This window comes from Pistacia vera, unplaced genomic scaffold (genome assembly GCF_008641045.1).
Source record: "Pistacia vera cultivar Batoury unplaced genomic scaffold, PisVer_v2 Contig199, whole genome shotgun sequence".
NCBI classification, from domain to species: domain Eukaryota; kingdom Viridiplantae; phylum Streptophyta; class Magnoliopsida; order Sapindales; family Anacardiaceae; genus Pistacia; species Pistacia vera.
The window spans coordinates 189,503-207,741 of record NW_022196000.1 but is presented as its reverse complement, the minus strand read 5'-3'; the positions used below and the strand labels follow the sequence as shown (position 1 = coordinate 207,741).

The window sequence follows — 18,239 nt, the reverse complement described above, 5'->3', positions numbered from 1 at the left end:
GGTTGAATCTGATACATCAAGATTTCAGCTACTAACAAAAAAGGAATAAGATGGTTGAGGTTGGGCTGCTGTGTGTAAAGAAAAGCTCACATAGCATAAGTTAGCTGATGCATAATGCTGTCTAGAACACATTATCCTGGTTGAATCTGATACATCAAGATTTCAGCTACTTAACAAAAAGGAATAAGGTGGTTGAAGTTGGACTACTGTGTGTATAAGAAAAGGTTCACCGAAGAAGCAATAAGATAAACAGATTTGACATTGACCGACTCAAATAAATAACAATACACCCAACCAAAACGAACGATTATACTTTAATCTGAAATCAATTTTCTGCCTCTGCCTCTTCGTGGATAGAAATTATCAAGTTAACACAGTTTGTGTCATCCTCAAGCTAAAATGATCAAATTGAGTATTCCAAGTGGTGAATTTGTGTTTGACTTGCAACAAGAAACTTTGATTGACAGAGTTTAAGTGCAAGAGAAGGTCTATGGTACAAATATGAGAATATTTTTGTGGAGTTCACGGTACAAAAGGTTATTAAAGGAGGTGAAAGATTGTGTGTGTTGTATGGGAACAACTTTTATATGGAAACATAAAATTCTATTATGTGCGTCTAAATCAGGATTTCAGCAAGGAGGAACTAAAGCTTATGATTACATACCTAATTCAATTTAGGACTGAATATTGATTCAATCGATACTCAATGGCGAATTAAGCATATAATTAAGAACTCTGAAATATTAAGATTCGACATTAACGTGACTAAATACAAAAAGGAGATCAAAAAATGGGGTAATTATTTCGAATAATGTGAAGTATAACGTTCATGTCACATATTTGTAGAAGTTCAGAAAACCGTCTGCTACAAGAAGAAAAAGAACAAAAAAAATATAGTAAAAACTGGATGATTACCTCGATTCGGCGGGAGACGACGGCACAGATTCAAGGAACACTCGACGACTTGCTGGAAGTGAAGACGAGAAATTTGTAGCAAACGCACTCCACTTGATCTGAACATGAAAGGAAGCTCAAAGTTAAATGCAAATGGTTTGTGTTCAACTGTGGAAAAAGTGGGTAATTAATTTGGTAGACGAAGATTTAATTCGGTAGATGATGAGTAAAGGAGTTAGGTTTTGGGCATTTCACACAGTAATGAATTGAGAATTTTTAATGAAAAAAGTGGGTAATTAATTTGATAGATGAAGATTTAATTCAGTAGATGATGAGTAAACGAGTTAGGTTTAGGGGATTTCATGCAGTAATAAATTGGGAATGTTTAATTTTGTTGAAGTTGGAGGGTATAAACAGGTTTAAATTTTTGTGTGTAAGGTTAAAAATGTCCATAACTTTTTTGTAAATTGTTTAAATAACAAGGGCATTATTGTCCTATGATTTTATTAATAAGGGATAAAATTGTAACAAAAAAAGATTATCTTGGTAATCTTAGAAAACCTAAGAAAATTGAGGTAATCAGATTACCTCATATATTACCAATAGTAACTACTATTGGTATTTGAGGATTACCAAAATCTTATATTACTTTGACAACCAAACATGGTAATTAAGTAATATAAGATGACATTACCTCAGTAATCTCATATAACCCCCAACCAAACACCCCCAAAGAGTTAAAGATGTAGACCTTGAGGTATGATATAATAATAAAATCTCTTTAGAGTTTCTAAAATAATAAATGCCCTCATGTTGTTAATGATGTGGCTATGAAACAGTCGTTATTTCACAGACAAAGATCTGACATTTTCACGATCAGATCTGTGGTCGTTTCACGGCCATATCTTTGGTCGTGAAATGGCCATAGAAATAACACACAACAGGCCAAATCTCGCATGTTGTATGCCATTATGAGTCGACAGTTAACAGTGGTGGTCGACGGCCGGTGGTGGTCTTGGATAATTAAAGATATTTTGTTAACTTTTAAACTTTTTTGTAGCTGAAGTGTTTTAAATTTTTTTGTAGCTGAAGTGTTTAAGCTAATTTCTCATATGTAAGAGGTTTAGGGTTTAGGATTTTTTGATAAACATTTAAAAGCAATTGTCTTCATCATGATATTTAGTTAAGGGCAAAATAAGTATAAAAGTCAGATTATCTCGATAATCTTTTAATAATACCCCTTAGAAATAATCTAATTACCCCTATATTATCAACAACAGTAGACACTACCCCAGTGGAATTTGTGTTATTTTTGTAACCTTGAAAAAATTGTTGTTACACGAATATTAACTCTTATTAAAATCTTCTAGTAATACATATAATCATAATTTTACCGACTGGTTATGGAATTAAAATTATAAAAATATAAAAAAATTAATTATTATATTATTTTTGAAAACACAAAAAACTAGTACATAAAGCTGAAATGGGTGCTCAGAATGGCAAAGCCAGAATAAAAATTCTGTTAAAAAACCGCCATGGAAGCCACTTCATGTTCGCTCCTCAACTCTTTTCGCATAATCAACTCCACCAATTCCACCAATAAATTCTACTACGAAACCCCAGCAAGAATCCACCACAAGCTCTCTAATTTTCCTTCATTTTCCACCACTTTCCCCTCGCTCAATTTTCCTGGAAAATTTCTGCATACAAATGGCGGCTTCACTGCTTTCTGCTCAACCTCCCCCAATAAGACTCAAAACCCATCTCAGGAACTCGCTCTTCTTCTTGAAGTTGATGGGTGATTTTCTTTTTTTACATTATCGTTTGCTCCATGTGGATTGGGAATTACTTTCTTGATTTATCTTGATGGTTTATTTCATGCTGACTTCACTTACTCCTTGTATTTTGTGCATGGATTGATTAGATGGGTACTCTGTATTTTACTTGGTGGTTTTCTAAATTTTAATTTATTATGTGTCGCTTTGACGTTACTTTCATTTCTGTATCTTGTGCATATCTTTTGGTCTCTTCTGTATGCATTTCAGGGATTTGATACGTTAGAGGGGTATTGTTACTGTGATGGGGGTTTTTTCTGTAACCAAAAATGTAAAATTTTCAACCTTAAACTTCAGGCATAATATTACGCATTGCAAAAAATTGTATTCAAGTTTTATTCCAGGTTGCAGAAATCGCGTAGCTGTAATGATAACCCGACGGCATGCATATTATTGAGCTAGTATCATTGTTTTAGCTTTAGTTTATTTATGTATTTGTGTCCTATCTTGTGTAGTTTGTTACTTTGGTCTTCCACTGTAGTCTTGATTTATGCACCACTCTATTTGGTTTTTCACTATGCTTTGTTACTTGAGGATACTGCCTTGGGTGCTAAAGAAGAGTGGGGTTGTGGTGGAGAAGGTCTTTAGGTTCAATTTTGGTCTGAAAAAAAATAAGCGGTTGCAGAGAAAAGATGAAAACCTGTCCTGAATTGTTGCTATTTGTTATTACCTTTGGATGGACTTATTCTCAATCAACCAATGGCAATGATTGTGTAATTTTTATGTCGTCTATGTTTCAGGACTTACAGTGTTGTAATAATCTGCATTATGTTATAGTTTTTAGTTTTAAAATATTATAGCATAATAATAATATGCAAACATGTTTCCTGAGATATCTGATGAATGTAGTTGATGTTATAAAAACTTAAAACGCTGTATTCTTTTTACTTGCTCTTAAAACTTTTTGCCTCTATTGAGATAGACATTCAAAATTTTCTGTGCATGTCCTTTCTCCAGGATCCTTGTGGATGCATATCGGTTAGGCAATCGGCAAGCCTTCAATGTAGGTGCGGGAGATGCAATAGTTATTTAATAATGCTACTAGTTTTGGAATCATATATTTGTGAGTTTGACTTCCTAATTTTATTTTCTTTGTTTGTTTTATACTGACAGCGTTTCAAAAGCTTGGGCTTGACTGTGCAAATTGGTCTGTGCCTGTCTATACAGACCTTTTAAGGTGTGGAGACTTCACATCGTTTTATGATTTTGTTACTCTCTCTATTTCTTCTTAATCTCAACAGTACATCCTAACTCAAATATATACACACACTAATATAATTACAAGTATACCCTTTACCCTTTACACTGTATATATAAACATGGTTTCTAACAGATTTCTTTGAGTTTTCTTGATTCTATGAATATTTTTTATTTGAAATAAAGCATGACAAAAGAATTTTTAACTTTCTAAAATTTGATAAATGCCAGCGCACACTAGCAATTGATTGTGTTACTATTACTATGTTGCTTGTTTTGGACAAGTAGCAATTGAGTAGTCGTTGTTAGAGAGATTAAAGATGGTTTTGGAAATTTATGCAAGATTTTTTTACCTCCCAGGAAGAGTGCTGGTGATGAGGAAAGAATGCTGGTTCTATTCTTTAATCGAGTAAGTTCCCCTCCTCATTTTTATGAATTATAAAATGCAAACATGTTGCTATCTGCATGGTGCTTGTTGTGCAATTTGCTTAATCTATCTTACTTTTATAGTCACTCTTTTAGATAGGTTGGCCTACTTCATTGCCCACAAATGAGAAGGAAACATTTGTGACACGTGTCTTGCGGGAAAAGGTATTTTAGTTGCTATAAGTTAATGGTATTGTGTTGCTCATCTGTAACTATTAGAAGATGCTGAGAATTTTCCATGGTAAGCCATTAAATTACTGGTTTATTTTTGGCAGAAAAATGCATTCAATGAATTTCTGGTGTCAAAGGATGTACCTTTACGACCTGGAGTTGAAGAGTAAGTTGTCTGATCTTAATTAAGTACAACATTTTGCACATACTATTTCTTGTATATTCTCCTGGGACTTATGGTCGATAAATATAGATTTCAAGTGCTCTATTAATTACCAAATTTGAAGTAGATATTCATATCTCTGAAACTAGAAGAAACTCTTGTAGTCCTTTGGTTGTTATTGTAATTTTGTCTCAAACTATACGATCATAGTACCTGGATTCTTTGGAATATTGATTGCTATTCTTTTTGGATAAATGACGTGCTTTTTATCTTTGTTGAAAAACTGTATTTTTTCCATATGGTTCATAGGACCTGATATATATAAAACTAATGCTGGTGATCCAATTGACACCATATAAATTGGTTTTCATGCTACTTAACTGATTAAAACCATAAATTTATCATGAATGTAATAATATAATATTAATTTGCTTTTATTTTCTATTAACTATTATGATATATTGTTTCTGAATTTCGTGGCATCAACTTTCTAAACCTTATTTGCCATTTTGGTTTCCAGATTTATTGATGAAGCATACAATGAAGGAATACCTGTCATGATCATATCAGCCTATAGTAAAAGTGGCGATAAAATTGCCAGGTATGTTCTATTAGTTACTGGATGTGCTGTGGTCGTTTGCAATATCAGAAGTTGCTTCAGTTATGATCGACAGCATGTGGTTGTCTTTTCATTCTTCTTTCTTGCCCTCTAATTTTTGCAACTGTGCATTTTTCAATTTACACCAACTAACCATTCAACTGTATATATCATTCCTCAGAACCGTGTAAAAGGCAAATTCAGTGATGACACCACAACTCTGTAATATTTAGGGTTAACACGAACGGCTATATTTTTAATCTACTTTGTCTTCTATAGTTATTGAGCATCACTTAAAGCTGCAAAATATTCAACAGGATTACGGATATATTGCTATTTAAATACTTTTTAATTGTAGATGGATCCAAAACTAGGCATATGGAAGGATGCAAATCATAGAAACTATGCAAGATTAAACCAATAGGGGTGGGTTGAATTTCCTGCCCTTAGTTTGAAACCAAAAGTTCAATGGTTCGAATCCTCTTGGAGCCACCTACTTGGGATATTATACCCAGAAAGTTTCTTAATATGAAGGCTGCAGGGTCTGTAGGAGTCCCTTCAAACCCGGTACAAAAACTGAGTGATTTTTAGATGATAAACAACAATAGTTACGGAGTTGGAAAGAAATGGTTCACTAATAAGCTTAGATTGCAGCTCTTCATGCTTCATTTGGTTTTTACTATTATGTTGAATGCACTGTAGACATCCTCATTTGGCATTGCTGGCACAAGATTTCTTGGATGATTTGCATTGATTTACTTTTGCAATAGTAATACTTTTTAATGCATCTATTCAATGCTATGTTGCAAGCTTTGGTGAGTCAAGAGCCCCATTGCAAGTACCTTCTACCATTGATAGAATGCAAAACGAAATGTGACATGAAGGGATCTTAAAAAATTATAGTTGCAGCAAATGAATGTGATGAAATAAAAATTTCTTCTCTTTTGAAGGACTTCCATGTTGACAATGTAATATTCTCAAGTTTTGTGCCATGTAGTTTAGTTTAGCTCCGCATGCTTTAATAACAGTATAAGGGCTTCTAATATATGCTCTTACCTATTGAAAAATGTTAGAGCTGTTATTGAGAAGCTTGGCCATGAAAGAATTTCAAAAATAAAAATTGTTGGGAATCAAGAGGTAGAACAGAGTTTATACGGACAAGTAGTACTTGGAATGTCTTCTGATACGGATGAACAACTGGCCACAGAAGCAAGAAAAGCAGGTAGAGTGCTAATTCCAACTTGGTTGCCATGTATTTGTTATATATCCAATACGCTTTTCAGTGCAGAAGGTTGGGTATTAACGGATTCTCTTCTTGCTTCTTGTGCCAGTTTCTGCTCAGAAACAAAAGATAGCAGAGGAGGTTGCGTCTATGCTAAAGTTGAGTGTTGATATTGATACTACCTCACCTGAAAGGTTGGTCAACTTCCTTTACTTTTTTCTTTCTATTGGAGATATTTTTGTTGGTTGGTTAAATTTTCCTTTCTTAAAGAACACTGAAAATCATGACTTGTTACTTGTCTGTACGGTTTGGACTGTTAAAATGATTTCTGCATAGCTTATTTATGGCTTTGATGAAGCCAATTTTATGGAGACCATGGGGCAGGTATATGCATTTGTTGATCAATAATACTATACTTACAAAGAAATCTTACAAAGATTTCCATACAAAGTGAGGTGGCAAAATATGAATGGAAGACTGAAACAAAAAGTCAAACTCATTAAATTCACTCTTCCATTCATTTTTTGCCACATCACTTTGTATGGAGATCTTTGTAAAATTTCTTTGTAAGTGTAGTATTACTCTTTGTTAATGGATATGCATTTTCAGCACAAAATGATTCATAGGATGCTCGTATCAATTTTTAAAAAGAGGATATCTTGAAAGAGTTAAATTATATTTTACTTGCCCAAAATAATTCCTTATTTGACTCTGGCAATCCTGCTTTCAATCTGATATGAAAGAATTGTGCAGCTTAGATAAGATTGTAGCTGCATTGCGTGCGGGAGCAGAATATGCTGGAAAACCAGTACAGAATTGTGTCCTTATTTCAGGAAGTCAATCTGGAGTGGCTGGGGCTCAAAGAATAGGCATGCCTTGCGTTGTATTGCGGAGCAGGTAAAATTTGTCTCTCATTGTTATATTGCCAGTTGTTTTTGTGGTTGCTTTTCTGTTAGATTACGTGCCCCTCCGTGATTGTTATGCATACCATATACTGATTCTATTAGATGTTTTGGTAGATTAAATCTATGTTGATATATTGCTTAAGTTTTCTAGTTACGCTTCTTGTAGTTTGATATCTAGAGCAGAATTCCCGTCAGCAAATGCTATAATGGACGGGTTTGGAGGAGCAGACTTGACAATCTCTAAACTACGCAACAAGCAATGGTCATGAGATCGATTCAAGTATTTTTCTGTGTTAATCTATGATGTGAGCATTCTTGTCCCCTTCTTTCTTTCCTTCCCTTAATCAGAAGTATCGAGGCTGATAACATCTCATATGGTGTTCGAGTGCTCAATGGCTGTAAACCGTGCTACTTTCACCAATAATTTTGTGATGAAAGAGTCATTGACTTCTGAATTCTGTAGATTTTGCAGAATTGTAACTCCAATATGCCATAACCCTATTCTCCAGTCAGGCTTAGATACAAACTAGTGTAAACAGTTTAATGAGCGGCTCGCTTCACGTGATTTGTTGCTTTCTTTGTGTTGGGCTTGTTGGCTAGCTTTGTTTATAATCTCTTCATATGAACACAAGTCCTGGAGAAACTTAAAACAGTTTTATTTGAATAAAACATCATGACAACTTTTATTTTGATTTGATTTAATTTATTTTTTACTTTCACCTCCCTCTTTATTTGCTCTTACTCCAAAGTCCCAACTCCCAATATTTGATGTCATGGACATTAGAAAAAATAAAAAGAAGAGGAAACTACTGCCTGGTGAGGGGTTTATTTCATTTTCACCTTGAGATTGCTAGTATTAACTCGTTTGTTATAGAAAGTATTCAAAATCCTATTATAATTATTAAAACCTCCTAAAAATATCTAAAACCCCCTTAAATGATCAAAACACACCCCTAATACAAAATTATCTTAAGCTCTTAATAAGGCTATTTAATTTATTTTTAACGAAATTGATGAGTTTTATTCTAAATGATCTCACGGCTAATAAATAAACAATAATTTAAAACTAGTAATAAACATTGAACGCAATATTTATAATACGTTGGATGATAGATTTGTTTTAAATTATAATCTGAAAAATTAATGTTATAAATAATTAAATATGCACCCCATTGTATTATTTGATATATTACTAATCTTATGTTCAATATTACCAATATTTCTTCATCGACCAATCTCATGTAATATTTTAATAATTACACATATCAAGCTTGTACACAAAACTAAAATTGAAGGAAAAAAAAAAAAAAAAAAAAAAAAAACGCAATTCACTAAACATAGCAACTCATACACTATTCAAACCCTTCCATTGGAGTGTTCTTCTAATACCATTTAAGCTTGAGATCGACATGTATTGAAATGTACATCATACATAAATACTCACAATGAGATGTGACATTGAACATAAACCAATATTTACTGATAAACAATATTTTTAAGAGACCCTTCAGTAACTGCGATTAGCATCAACCTCCATTCCATTTTCATTTCCATTAGCTTCTTTAAGATCGCTTCTGGACCACTAGAAATTTTCTCTTCAAACAAAAATCACACATTATTTGCTTCTAAATCAACTCATTTCTTTATTATTTTATTAAATTCAATATCACATTATATAGTATACATTTTCTCATTCGACCATGATTCATCTTACACATATATTAATTGTTGTATGTATAAACCAGCCTCCAGCCTCCTTGTCCTTCATCCCTCTTCCTCTCCCTCTCCTCTACCCTCAACGTTATTGTTAAGGTCAACCTTCCTTTCTTTCCCTGATACCCCTTTGCCGTGCATATACAGCGGAAAGGGTACACTGTGAGGCAACAGTGACTCTCCCTCCTACTTTGATACATTTATTACATTGAAGTAGTATTGAACGATTTTTTTTTCAAGAGAACTCAGCATCCTGGTTTTCGTGCTTCGCCTGTGCATTAAGTTAGGGCTTGAATATTCACATCACTATCGTTGAAGAATGTTTAGAAGATACGGATGACTCAGGAATTGACCTAGATACCGGATTTTGTTGAGTTTGGTGTCTGAAACTCTGAGAAGCCAAGATTGCTGTGGTCTTGGAGCTTCTGAAGTATGACGCCCTTGAGCCTCTTCAGCAAGTCGCCTGAGAAGGTTCATAACAGTGGGAAGAAACCTCGATGATGGGAAATTATGCCAGCCATCTGGTAACATGGCAAATTATAAATGGAATCAACGTCCAGAATATCATGGTAAATACATTCTAGTTGAGCAATGAAAGTAAATTCAACCTCGAAATCAAACCCATTAATAATATAAAAAAAAAAAAAAAAAAAAACACAACAGTTGAAAGCAACCAACAAGCTGAATGCTATAAATCATGAAGATTTGACAAACATCAAACCAATTTTTTTCTGGGGACAAATAGACATTTGTAAAATATAGACGTCCAATCACTTTTGTAAATGAATAACCAATATATTGGAACTACTATCTAAGCTTGAACAGCTGCATAATTTGAACCCACAGGAGTGCTGCTTAAAGTTCAGAATCAAGCATTACTGACAAAAACAAATAAAAGTCTAATCATGGAAAATTATGTTAATCACCAATCAAGCAACCATCAAGGTAATAAAGAAGCCATGAGTTTGATAACATGTTCCCGTGCAGGACTATTGGTATCACAGCTGATGACGTTTTCATTGTTCGTGTGTGTGTGTGTGTGTGTGTGTGTGTATTGTGTACAAAGCTTTCTTTAATACTCACAGCACCATGTTGGAACTCTCCGGCGATGTCCATCTGTACCCATAAGGCTTTTGAAAGTAAATATACAACGAACAATATCAGAAGATAAAGAGGATTCCTGTTACACCAGCAGAGAAACATCAATAAATAAAAATATAAAATGACTAACTAGAGGAGAGAAACTATACAACGGAGACAACTTTAGATAGGTTGTTACTTTAATAGGAGCATGAACTCGTTAAAACCAAGGATAACCATTGCCGCAATTGCCCATGGAGGCGGTAACCAGTTGTTACTCCGTTTGTGAGCCTCCTGCAGAAAACAGACAGAGCATCATAAGTGAGAGGTGCGAATACATGCAATAATATAAAAAAAAGGATCCAAAAGGGATTTGAAATCTTCTCTATTATCCTTGTTTATCAAATGGCCAATTCCTTTTCTCTTTTACAACATTGACTATTAATTTTCAGTTCATTCAATGACTAATCCTTTGAAATCATACAAGCTTACTATAACTCCAGATCCACAGATGACATTAAGGTTAGATTTGCACAAGATTTTATATCAATGAATTTGTGTACTGACACATATTCTGTGTTTCAACAAATTTCAGTGTCTGCACGGTCAAATACTGTAACATCCATGATACTTGAAACATCATTAAGGTTTTCTTCTTATTTTACTTTATTTTATTTTTATTTCCTATTACATCAGACCAAGTCATATGCTTTAGGATGTCTCCAAACATTACCAAAACTTCGCATGATATCACGTTGGCATTTGAAGAATCTTTTGATTTATTAAAAATTAGATCTCAGACAAACTTGAGACTTCAACAAAACAGAAACTAGAAACACTACTAAGTTCCCATAAAAAATTTCAATACATGCCTCCACATGTCAAATCCTTATGGTACAGATTTTTACAAGTACAATGCAATGAAGTAAAACTGAAATGGCTGCGGCCTTATTATAGTATTGTAAAATTAAAACTTACAACAAAAACTCAGTAAGGTGAAGATGTTGGAATACAGAAATTACAGCATCTGAATTCCAATGGGCACATAACATTAAAAGTCAGCTAGTACTGAGCTAAAAAATATCCCAATTTTATAATAAAATTGATTTTCACTACTGCAACACCAAATAAATATAACAAAACAGTCACCGCAATTCAAAAATGAAAGGAAAGAAGTTTGAAATCATGTATAATTAATTGCTTTCCATTTGGCACATAAATCTAAAACATAGCTAGTGATAAGATGAAAACTTGTACTAAAATATCAATTTATTCCAAAAACTAAATTGCTAGAAAAATATAGAAGATACAATCCACTTCTAGAGACAAAAATATTTCAAACAAGCAAGGCAAAATAATATACCTGTGCCGAAATTGCTTGAGTGACCACATACTCAGTCTCTGCTCTGAATTGCCTCCACAAAGATTTACATTGTACTGGTGTTATCAACATATCTTTTGGAGAAACCTAGCACATGTTCCACAACGTTTACTCACTAAACATAGCAACTCATACACTATTCAAACCCTTCCATTGGAGTGTTCTTCTAATACCATTTAAGCTTCAGATCGACATGTATTGAAATGTACATCATACATAAATACTCATAAAATGAGATGTGACATTGAACATAAACCAATATTTACTGATAAACAATATTTTTAAGAGACCCTTCAGTAACTGCGATTAGCAATCAACCTCCATTCCATTTTCATTTCCATTAGCTTCTTTAAGATCGCTTCTGGAACACTAGAAATATTTTCTCTTCAAACAAAAATCACAACATTATTTTGCTTCTAAATCAACTCATTTCTTTATTATTTTATTAAATTCAATATCACATTATATAGTATACATATTTCTCATTCGACCATGATTCATCTTACACATATATATAAATATGTATGCGTATGTATAAACCAGCCTCCAGCCTCCTTGTCCTTCATCCCTCTTCCTCTCCCTTTCCTCTAACCTCAACATTATTGTTAAGGTCAACGCTTCCTTTCCTTCCCTGATACCCCCTTTTCCCCTGCATATACAGCGGAAAGGGTTACACTGTGAAGACAACAGTGACTCTCCCTCCTACTTTGATACATTTATTACATTGAAGTAGTATTGAACAGATTTTTTTTTTCAAGAGAACTCAGCATCCTGGGTTTTCGTGCTTCGCCTGTGCATTAAGTTAGGGCTTGAATATTCAACATCACTATCAGTTGAAGAAATGTTAGAAGATACGGATGACTCAGGAATTGACCTAGATACCGGATTTTGTTGAGTTTGGTGTCTGAAACTCTGAGAAGCCAGAGATTGCTGTGGTCTTGGAGCTTCTGAAGTATGACGCCCTTGAGCCTCTTCAGCAAGTCGCCTGAGAAGGTTCATAACAGTGGGAAGAAACCTCGATGATAGGGAAATTATGCCAGCCATCTGGTAACATGGCAAATTATAAATGGGAATCAACGTCCAGAATATCATGGTAAATAACATTCTAGTTGAGCAATGAAAGTAAATTCAACCTCGAAATCAAACCCATAATTAAAAAAACAGTTGAAAGCAACCAACAAGCTGAATGCTATAAATTATGAAGATTTGACAAACATCAAACCAATTTTTTTCCGGGGACAAATAGACATTTATAAAATATAGACATCCGATCACTTTTGTAAATGAATAACCAATCTATTGGAATTACTATCTAAAGCTTGAACAGCTGNCCTCCACCTATATGTCAAGTAAGAAATTAAAAGAATCTTATGTCAAGTATAATATAAAGTAATACATAAAAAAGAATCAGTCACAGAGAGAATAGAAGAATGTTTACTTACATTAAAAAACTCACTGAGAGGAGTACTTTTATGGGCCTCAGGTTTAGGAACTGCATCCCATATCTGTAGAAATCACCTCCTATCAAAATGCTGAAGAAATAAAATAAACAAAAGAATGAACAAACAAAATGTGAGCAAACATAAATAAATATACCTTCTGAATGTCTTCTCTTAAAATAGGCTCTAAATATTCAAAAGGAGTCTGCAAGGACAGTCATGAACAAGATAATGATTCAAAAGAGAAGAGAAAGTCCCTTCCACAAAAAGAATGAAGCGTAAGGGAAAATTTAAACTGCAATCACACACCTTTGTTTTATCACGTATAACAAACAGAAGAGTCGTTTTACGTGGGCTAAACAAACGCATCATGACCTATATACATCACAGAAAACCAGAATATTATGTAAAATACTGAAAATATTATCATAAAAACTAAACAGAAAATAAGACATCAACCACAAACAACTGGCTAGAGTACCTGGAAAACTGTTTTTAGAAGAGGTTTATTGGCAGCCTGCTCCCGACCGATATCATGGCACCACCTACACATGACATTAAACATCTTAGTAACACCTGAACTAACAACAAAACTTTTTGTGTTTCCACGAGTTTTCTGTGCTTCTAATAGATACATTTAAGAGAAAAGAGAATAGGTCTAAATTTAGACAGTGTCCAGTTCAGATTAATATGAAATTTGGTAAAGAAAAACAAACTTTGGTACAGCCAACAGAAAAGATGAAAAGAAATTTCGCTGATCTTTTTTTTTTTTTTTTTTTTTCTGGGAACAAAGAAATTAAGATATGTATTTCCAAAAATTATCCTGATACAGTAGTTGCCAAACATCAAATCGCATAAAACGCTGCTTCCTGGAATAAACAAAATAATACCAATGCCTGTTTAGATGTTTTATACGTACATCATGTATAAAAGGAAACAAGGGCTAATCATTAGCTAGCCAAAGTCACAGCAAAGAGAGAAATCATGAACAATATATAGGTCGATAGACCAGCAAAGTCCAGATTTTAAAAAACCTTGGGCAACCTTAGAGAATGGCCAGGCCTAGACTTATTTATGATGGGTCATTTTACAATGATCTATCCTCTATGATTTCTTTAAGCCAAAAGTCCAAGGCCATTCTCTGTTTTGTAGGAAGCCTGCACTTCTCCATGCAGTCGTTCCAAAACCAGGTTTCTGTCTGTAATGCCAACATATTTGCAGCTCTAAATACAATAATGAACAGACTTACATGTTTATCAGTACAATATCTGCAATTGCCAAAGCAAACAAGGCACTCTGTTTCTCAAATGCAGTGTCATCCTGAAAAAAATAAAAGATTTGCAGACACCGTTTATGAATGATGAAAACATTTTCCCAAAACTAAGAATAATTTCAGAAAATGACAATAGACAAGCTAGATATATGCAATCAACTTTAAGCCTCACAAAGATCATATTAAGTATTTGATCTGAAACGGTTCCCAAGGATTCAAACTTGATAAACCATGAATGAAAATTAACAACTTGAAGATAGCAAGGACTTCAATTCTGGATTTGCCATTACAAATAGAAACAAGTATCATGATCCCTCTTATAAACTGTTAACCGACTTCAGCCCTAATTTAGAGCAAGGAAATATCACACAACTCAGTAACAATTGCTAAAGTATTCACAACAGCACCTTCCTCTCAAAACATCATCTACCCTTTGGTTTTCAGAGCTAATACTTAAACTAAAATTCAGGAGACATAGTTCTGATGTATTTGTGAGTGGACAAGTGTTTGAACATATATGAATATTCCTGTAGCTTCTATTAACACCTATGGCTTATTATACTCATATTGACAGCCAAATAGAACTGCAGAAAGACTAAGAGCTATATGCTAAACAAGCCTCCTTCACAGCAAAACATACCCCATTTCCATTATAAATTGAATTTCAACCAAGTAAAAATAGCAACACAAAGCTTATTACCTCGCCTCTTTCCCTCCCATCAGTTCCCTCTAAATCCATGGCAATAGTGAAAGGCTCAATGCCAACACACTTCGCTAACCAAATTCCCTTAGTTGTCTGACTCCTGCCCAAAACCCCAAAAACAAAACAGAAAAAAAAAAATGATCTTCCCAACTCTCAAATAAAGCTGCAAAATAACAGCACTAGAGAAAGGAAAAAAAAAAAAACACCAACCTTCCTCTAAATGCATCCATCTCTCTAAAATTCGTATGGAAAAGATGATTCAATAGAGTACTTTTCCCTGTTCGCCATTCACCGAAACAACAACATAAAACCCAAATTTAAACCGAAACAGAGCATTAATTCATAAATAAAACGTTACATTAACTAGAAAATAAATAAAAAAAATCAGAACTTAACATTTAGAACCTAACATTGAACGGTAACGTTACAGGGCCAGCAACATAATCAAAACTTAAAGTCAAAAATCCGTGAAAAACCTACAGCAAAACAAAAACTAACAAAATGAAATTGGAGATACATACCACTACTTTGTGGGCCCATGATGGCGACGACGGCATAGGAGAGGCCGCAATCGGCGAGCTTGGTGGTACGGACAAAGTTGTCGAGGCCTTCGACATTGAAGTTGCCGTTACCGTCGATGAGTTGCGTGGAGCAAGGCGAGTCTTCGGCCATAAGGAAGTGAAATTCTAGGGTTTCAATTGAAGGAAAAGAAATAAAAATTGAAATTAAAAAAATTAAGAAATTTGGAAGGGAGTGAAAGTGAAGAGAATGGAGTAGAGATGAAGTAAAGGAGAAGGAGACAGCCGTCGTTTTGTTGCAGAGAGAAATCTTAGGAAGATACGTGGCATTCTCAAGTTGTGACAGGCGTATTTATGTCTTATTTTATTTTTATTCTATGGAATGTTCTTGGGTGCGTTTGGTTTATTATTTTGGATAGGATTTTAGGAATAATATTGGGTAGTTGAATAGGGGAGTATTACGAGGTAAAATTTCTAAAACCCCCTAGGTTTGCTAATTTAATTAAATACCCCAATATATAAAATTTTTGTAAAATGATAAAAACACCCCGACCACCCGCAATGCCAGATTCCGCCACCACCGCCAGAATCTGGCCAGAAAATTGTATTACGATACGGACCGGTCGGATTTGTGACGTAATGCGTCGATATGGCATTTTCTGGTGGATCTGGCCGAAAAAGGTCAAATCTACGGCCAGATGTGGCCGTCGACGACCGAAAAAGTCCATCTTTGGCCGTTAGCAATGGCCAAAGATATGGTCGTCGTTGTCAGTCAACGACAGCCAGATCGGTGAATTACTGGCCTTCTTTGGTAGTGGTGTAGGCCGTTGTAACAGATTCCAACTCTCACCGACGGTGGTGGTCGGAATCTAGCGAGTATAGGTTTAGGGGGTGTTTTTGTTACTTTTTAAACTTTTTTCTAGGGGTATTTAATAAAATTAATAAACTTAAAGGGTCTAAAAATAATTAAAAATATATAATAATATTTCTCAAATAATATGCCAAACAATATTTAGAGAATAGGATTGGGAATATGGATAATAATATAGATTATATCATCATCGTAATCGTAATCATAATAATCTCAATTATTTAATTTAATGAATATTAAAAAATAATACACGTGTAAATTTTGAAATATTTTTGCATTATTTGCACATGTAAATTACGTAAAAGAAAACAACAATGCTTTCCTTATAAATTAATCTTAGTAACGGCCCTACAAATTGACGTCTGCCACGTTATCTATTCGTCATGTTAGTTTCTCAAAACCAAAAAAAATTAATGCTATTATCCATTAATATTAAGTTATAATTAATCAACTCTCATAATTTTATTAAGTACACCGAATCGGTACACTACTCCCTATATCTCTATTATTTCCCAAAAAATTTTACCTCCCCAAATTTATCAAAAATTTGTCCTTAATTAGAAACCGTAAATCAATTTGTACTTGAGATTTCGAAGTGGGTATCAAAAAGAGAAGACTTCTGTGGAAATAAAGCTAAGAGTAAAGAGAAACTTAAACCGAGATACGAAGAGAGAAGTTTCTTCGTTTCATGGTTTTCTTCTTCTATCTCGGCGGTGGAGGAGCAGTTGAGGCAGATGAAGTCATGGAGGAAGGAGGACTCGAAGGTGAATGTGAGGGTGGTGGAGATCTTTGCTACTCACAAGAACACGCGGCACGTGGAGGAGAGGCAGCTCTGCAACAGATCGACGCTGCGAATGAGGAGATGGTGAGTTTGAGATCCAAGATTGAGGAAATGGAAGGGGAGAAGACAGAACCGAAGAGGAGAGTTGAGGAACTTGAGGAGATAATTGGGTTTATGTCTAGAAGAGTATGGTGTGAGTTTGAAAAAGAAGGGACCAATTTGGCGGGTGTGGGAGTGGGGACTTTTACGGTAGGGATGATGGTCAGAATTGTAATTTCGGATTCACCTCTGAGTTTTTGGCTTCTGCTTCTAAGTTTTGTGCTGAGAAAGCTAGTGTCTGGCAGGTTTGAGCTCTGTTTCATTGATGTAGTTTATTGCTCCGAATTTAGGTTTTTAAATGTTTCAAGGTTTTGATGCTGATTCCAATGTTATACTACAGGATCATGTTTTGGTTTGGTAAAAATATTGTACAAGAAATGGCTAATACCAGCAATTATATTAATAAAGTGTTTCTTTGCTCATAATAAATCTTGTGACTTTCTATTTTAATTGAAAGTGCTAATGAATTGTTTATTTACTTGTGGGTAAGAAACTAAGATCCAATTTTTGCCGTTCTTGAAGTTTTATCCATCATAAAGAAAGAAGAGGAACTTGTACAGGATGAACACTAACTGTGGTGGTAGGTCTGTGGTATTCTTCTCTAAACATTCTTTCAATTGCATCTTATAGAGAATGGCTTGTGGTTTGAGTTTGTGGGTTGGATGCTACTGAATTTGGAGGCCGGATTTTAATTAATTAATTAGTGGATTTGAGCTGTAAAACTGTTTTCAACTATTTGGTAACAGCTTTTAACATCATTATAAGATCTCAAAAACATATTTTGCTATTTAACTGTGACTTTTTCTTAAAAAAGAAAACATTGAAAATGGAGTCAAGACATTATTTAAAAATAAATGAAACACTTTCATAAGCATTTTGAATTATTCATTGTTGAATTTGTTAAGCTTTGAGGACAATTCAAGGGGATGAATTTGTTAAGCTTTGAGGGCAGCACCTTTTCATAAAC

At 34.2% G+C, this 18,239-nt stretch overlaps 3 protein-coding genes across 4 annotated transcripts; 1 reads left to right on the top strand and 2 right to left on the bottom strand.

The window, feature by feature from the left end:
- The first annotated feature begins 2,403 nt into the window (after positions 1–2,403).
- Positions 2,404–8,116, top strand: LOC116128322 (CBBY-like protein). Of its 2 annotated transcripts, XM_031414031.1 has the most exons (12): positions 2,404–2,695; positions 3,690–3,739; positions 3,846–3,909; positions 4,290–4,338; positions 4,452–4,520; positions 4,631–4,692; positions 5,210–5,290; positions 6,361–6,509; positions 6,619–6,703; positions 7,263–7,406; positions 7,581–7,719; positions 7,878–8,116. In XM_031414031.1, exons 1-11 carry the CDS (start codon positions 2,433–2,435, stop codon positions 7,681–7,683), a joined length of 1,119 nt encoding a protein of 372 aa, XP_031269891.1. In that variant the 5' UTR covers positions 2,404–2,432; the 3' UTR covers positions 7,684–7,719; positions 7,878–8,116. The 2 variants fall into 2 exon arrangements, with proteins under 2 accessions (XP_031269891.1, XP_031269890.1); XM_031414030.1 differs by having other exon boundaries at positions 7,581–8,116.
- Positions 8,117–9,516: 1,400 nt separating this feature from the next.
- On the bottom strand, positions 9,517–11,674 carry LOC116128279 (protein ROOT HAIR DEFECTIVE 3 homolog 2-like). Its single transcript, XM_031413990.1, has 4 exons — positions 11,571–11,674; positions 10,407–10,501; positions 10,211–10,307; positions 9,517–9,648 (listed from the first exon to the last, which is right to left on the bottom strand). The coding sequence occupies exons 1-4, from the start codon at positions 11,658–11,660 to the stop codon at positions 9,601–9,603; spliced, it is 330 nt and encodes a 109-aa protein (XP_031269850.1). The 5' UTR covers positions 11,661–11,674; the 3' UTR covers positions 9,517–9,600.
- Positions 11,675–12,900: 1,226 nt separating this feature from the next.
- LOC116128282 (protein ROOT HAIR DEFECTIVE 3 homolog 2-like) lies at positions 12,901–15,841 on the bottom strand. Its single transcript, XM_031413993.1, has 9 exons — positions 15,525–15,841; positions 15,214–15,280; positions 15,001–15,103; positions 14,277–14,347; positions 13,509–13,572; positions 13,337–13,402; positions 13,185–13,232; positions 12,985–13,093; positions 12,901–12,926 (listed from the first exon to the last, which is right to left on the bottom strand). Exons 1-9 carry the CDS (start codon positions 15,673–15,675, stop codon positions 12,901–12,903), a joined length of 705 nt encoding a protein of 234 aa, XP_031269853.1. The 5' UTR covers positions 15,676–15,841.
- Positions 15,842–18,239: the final 2,398 nt, after the last annotated feature.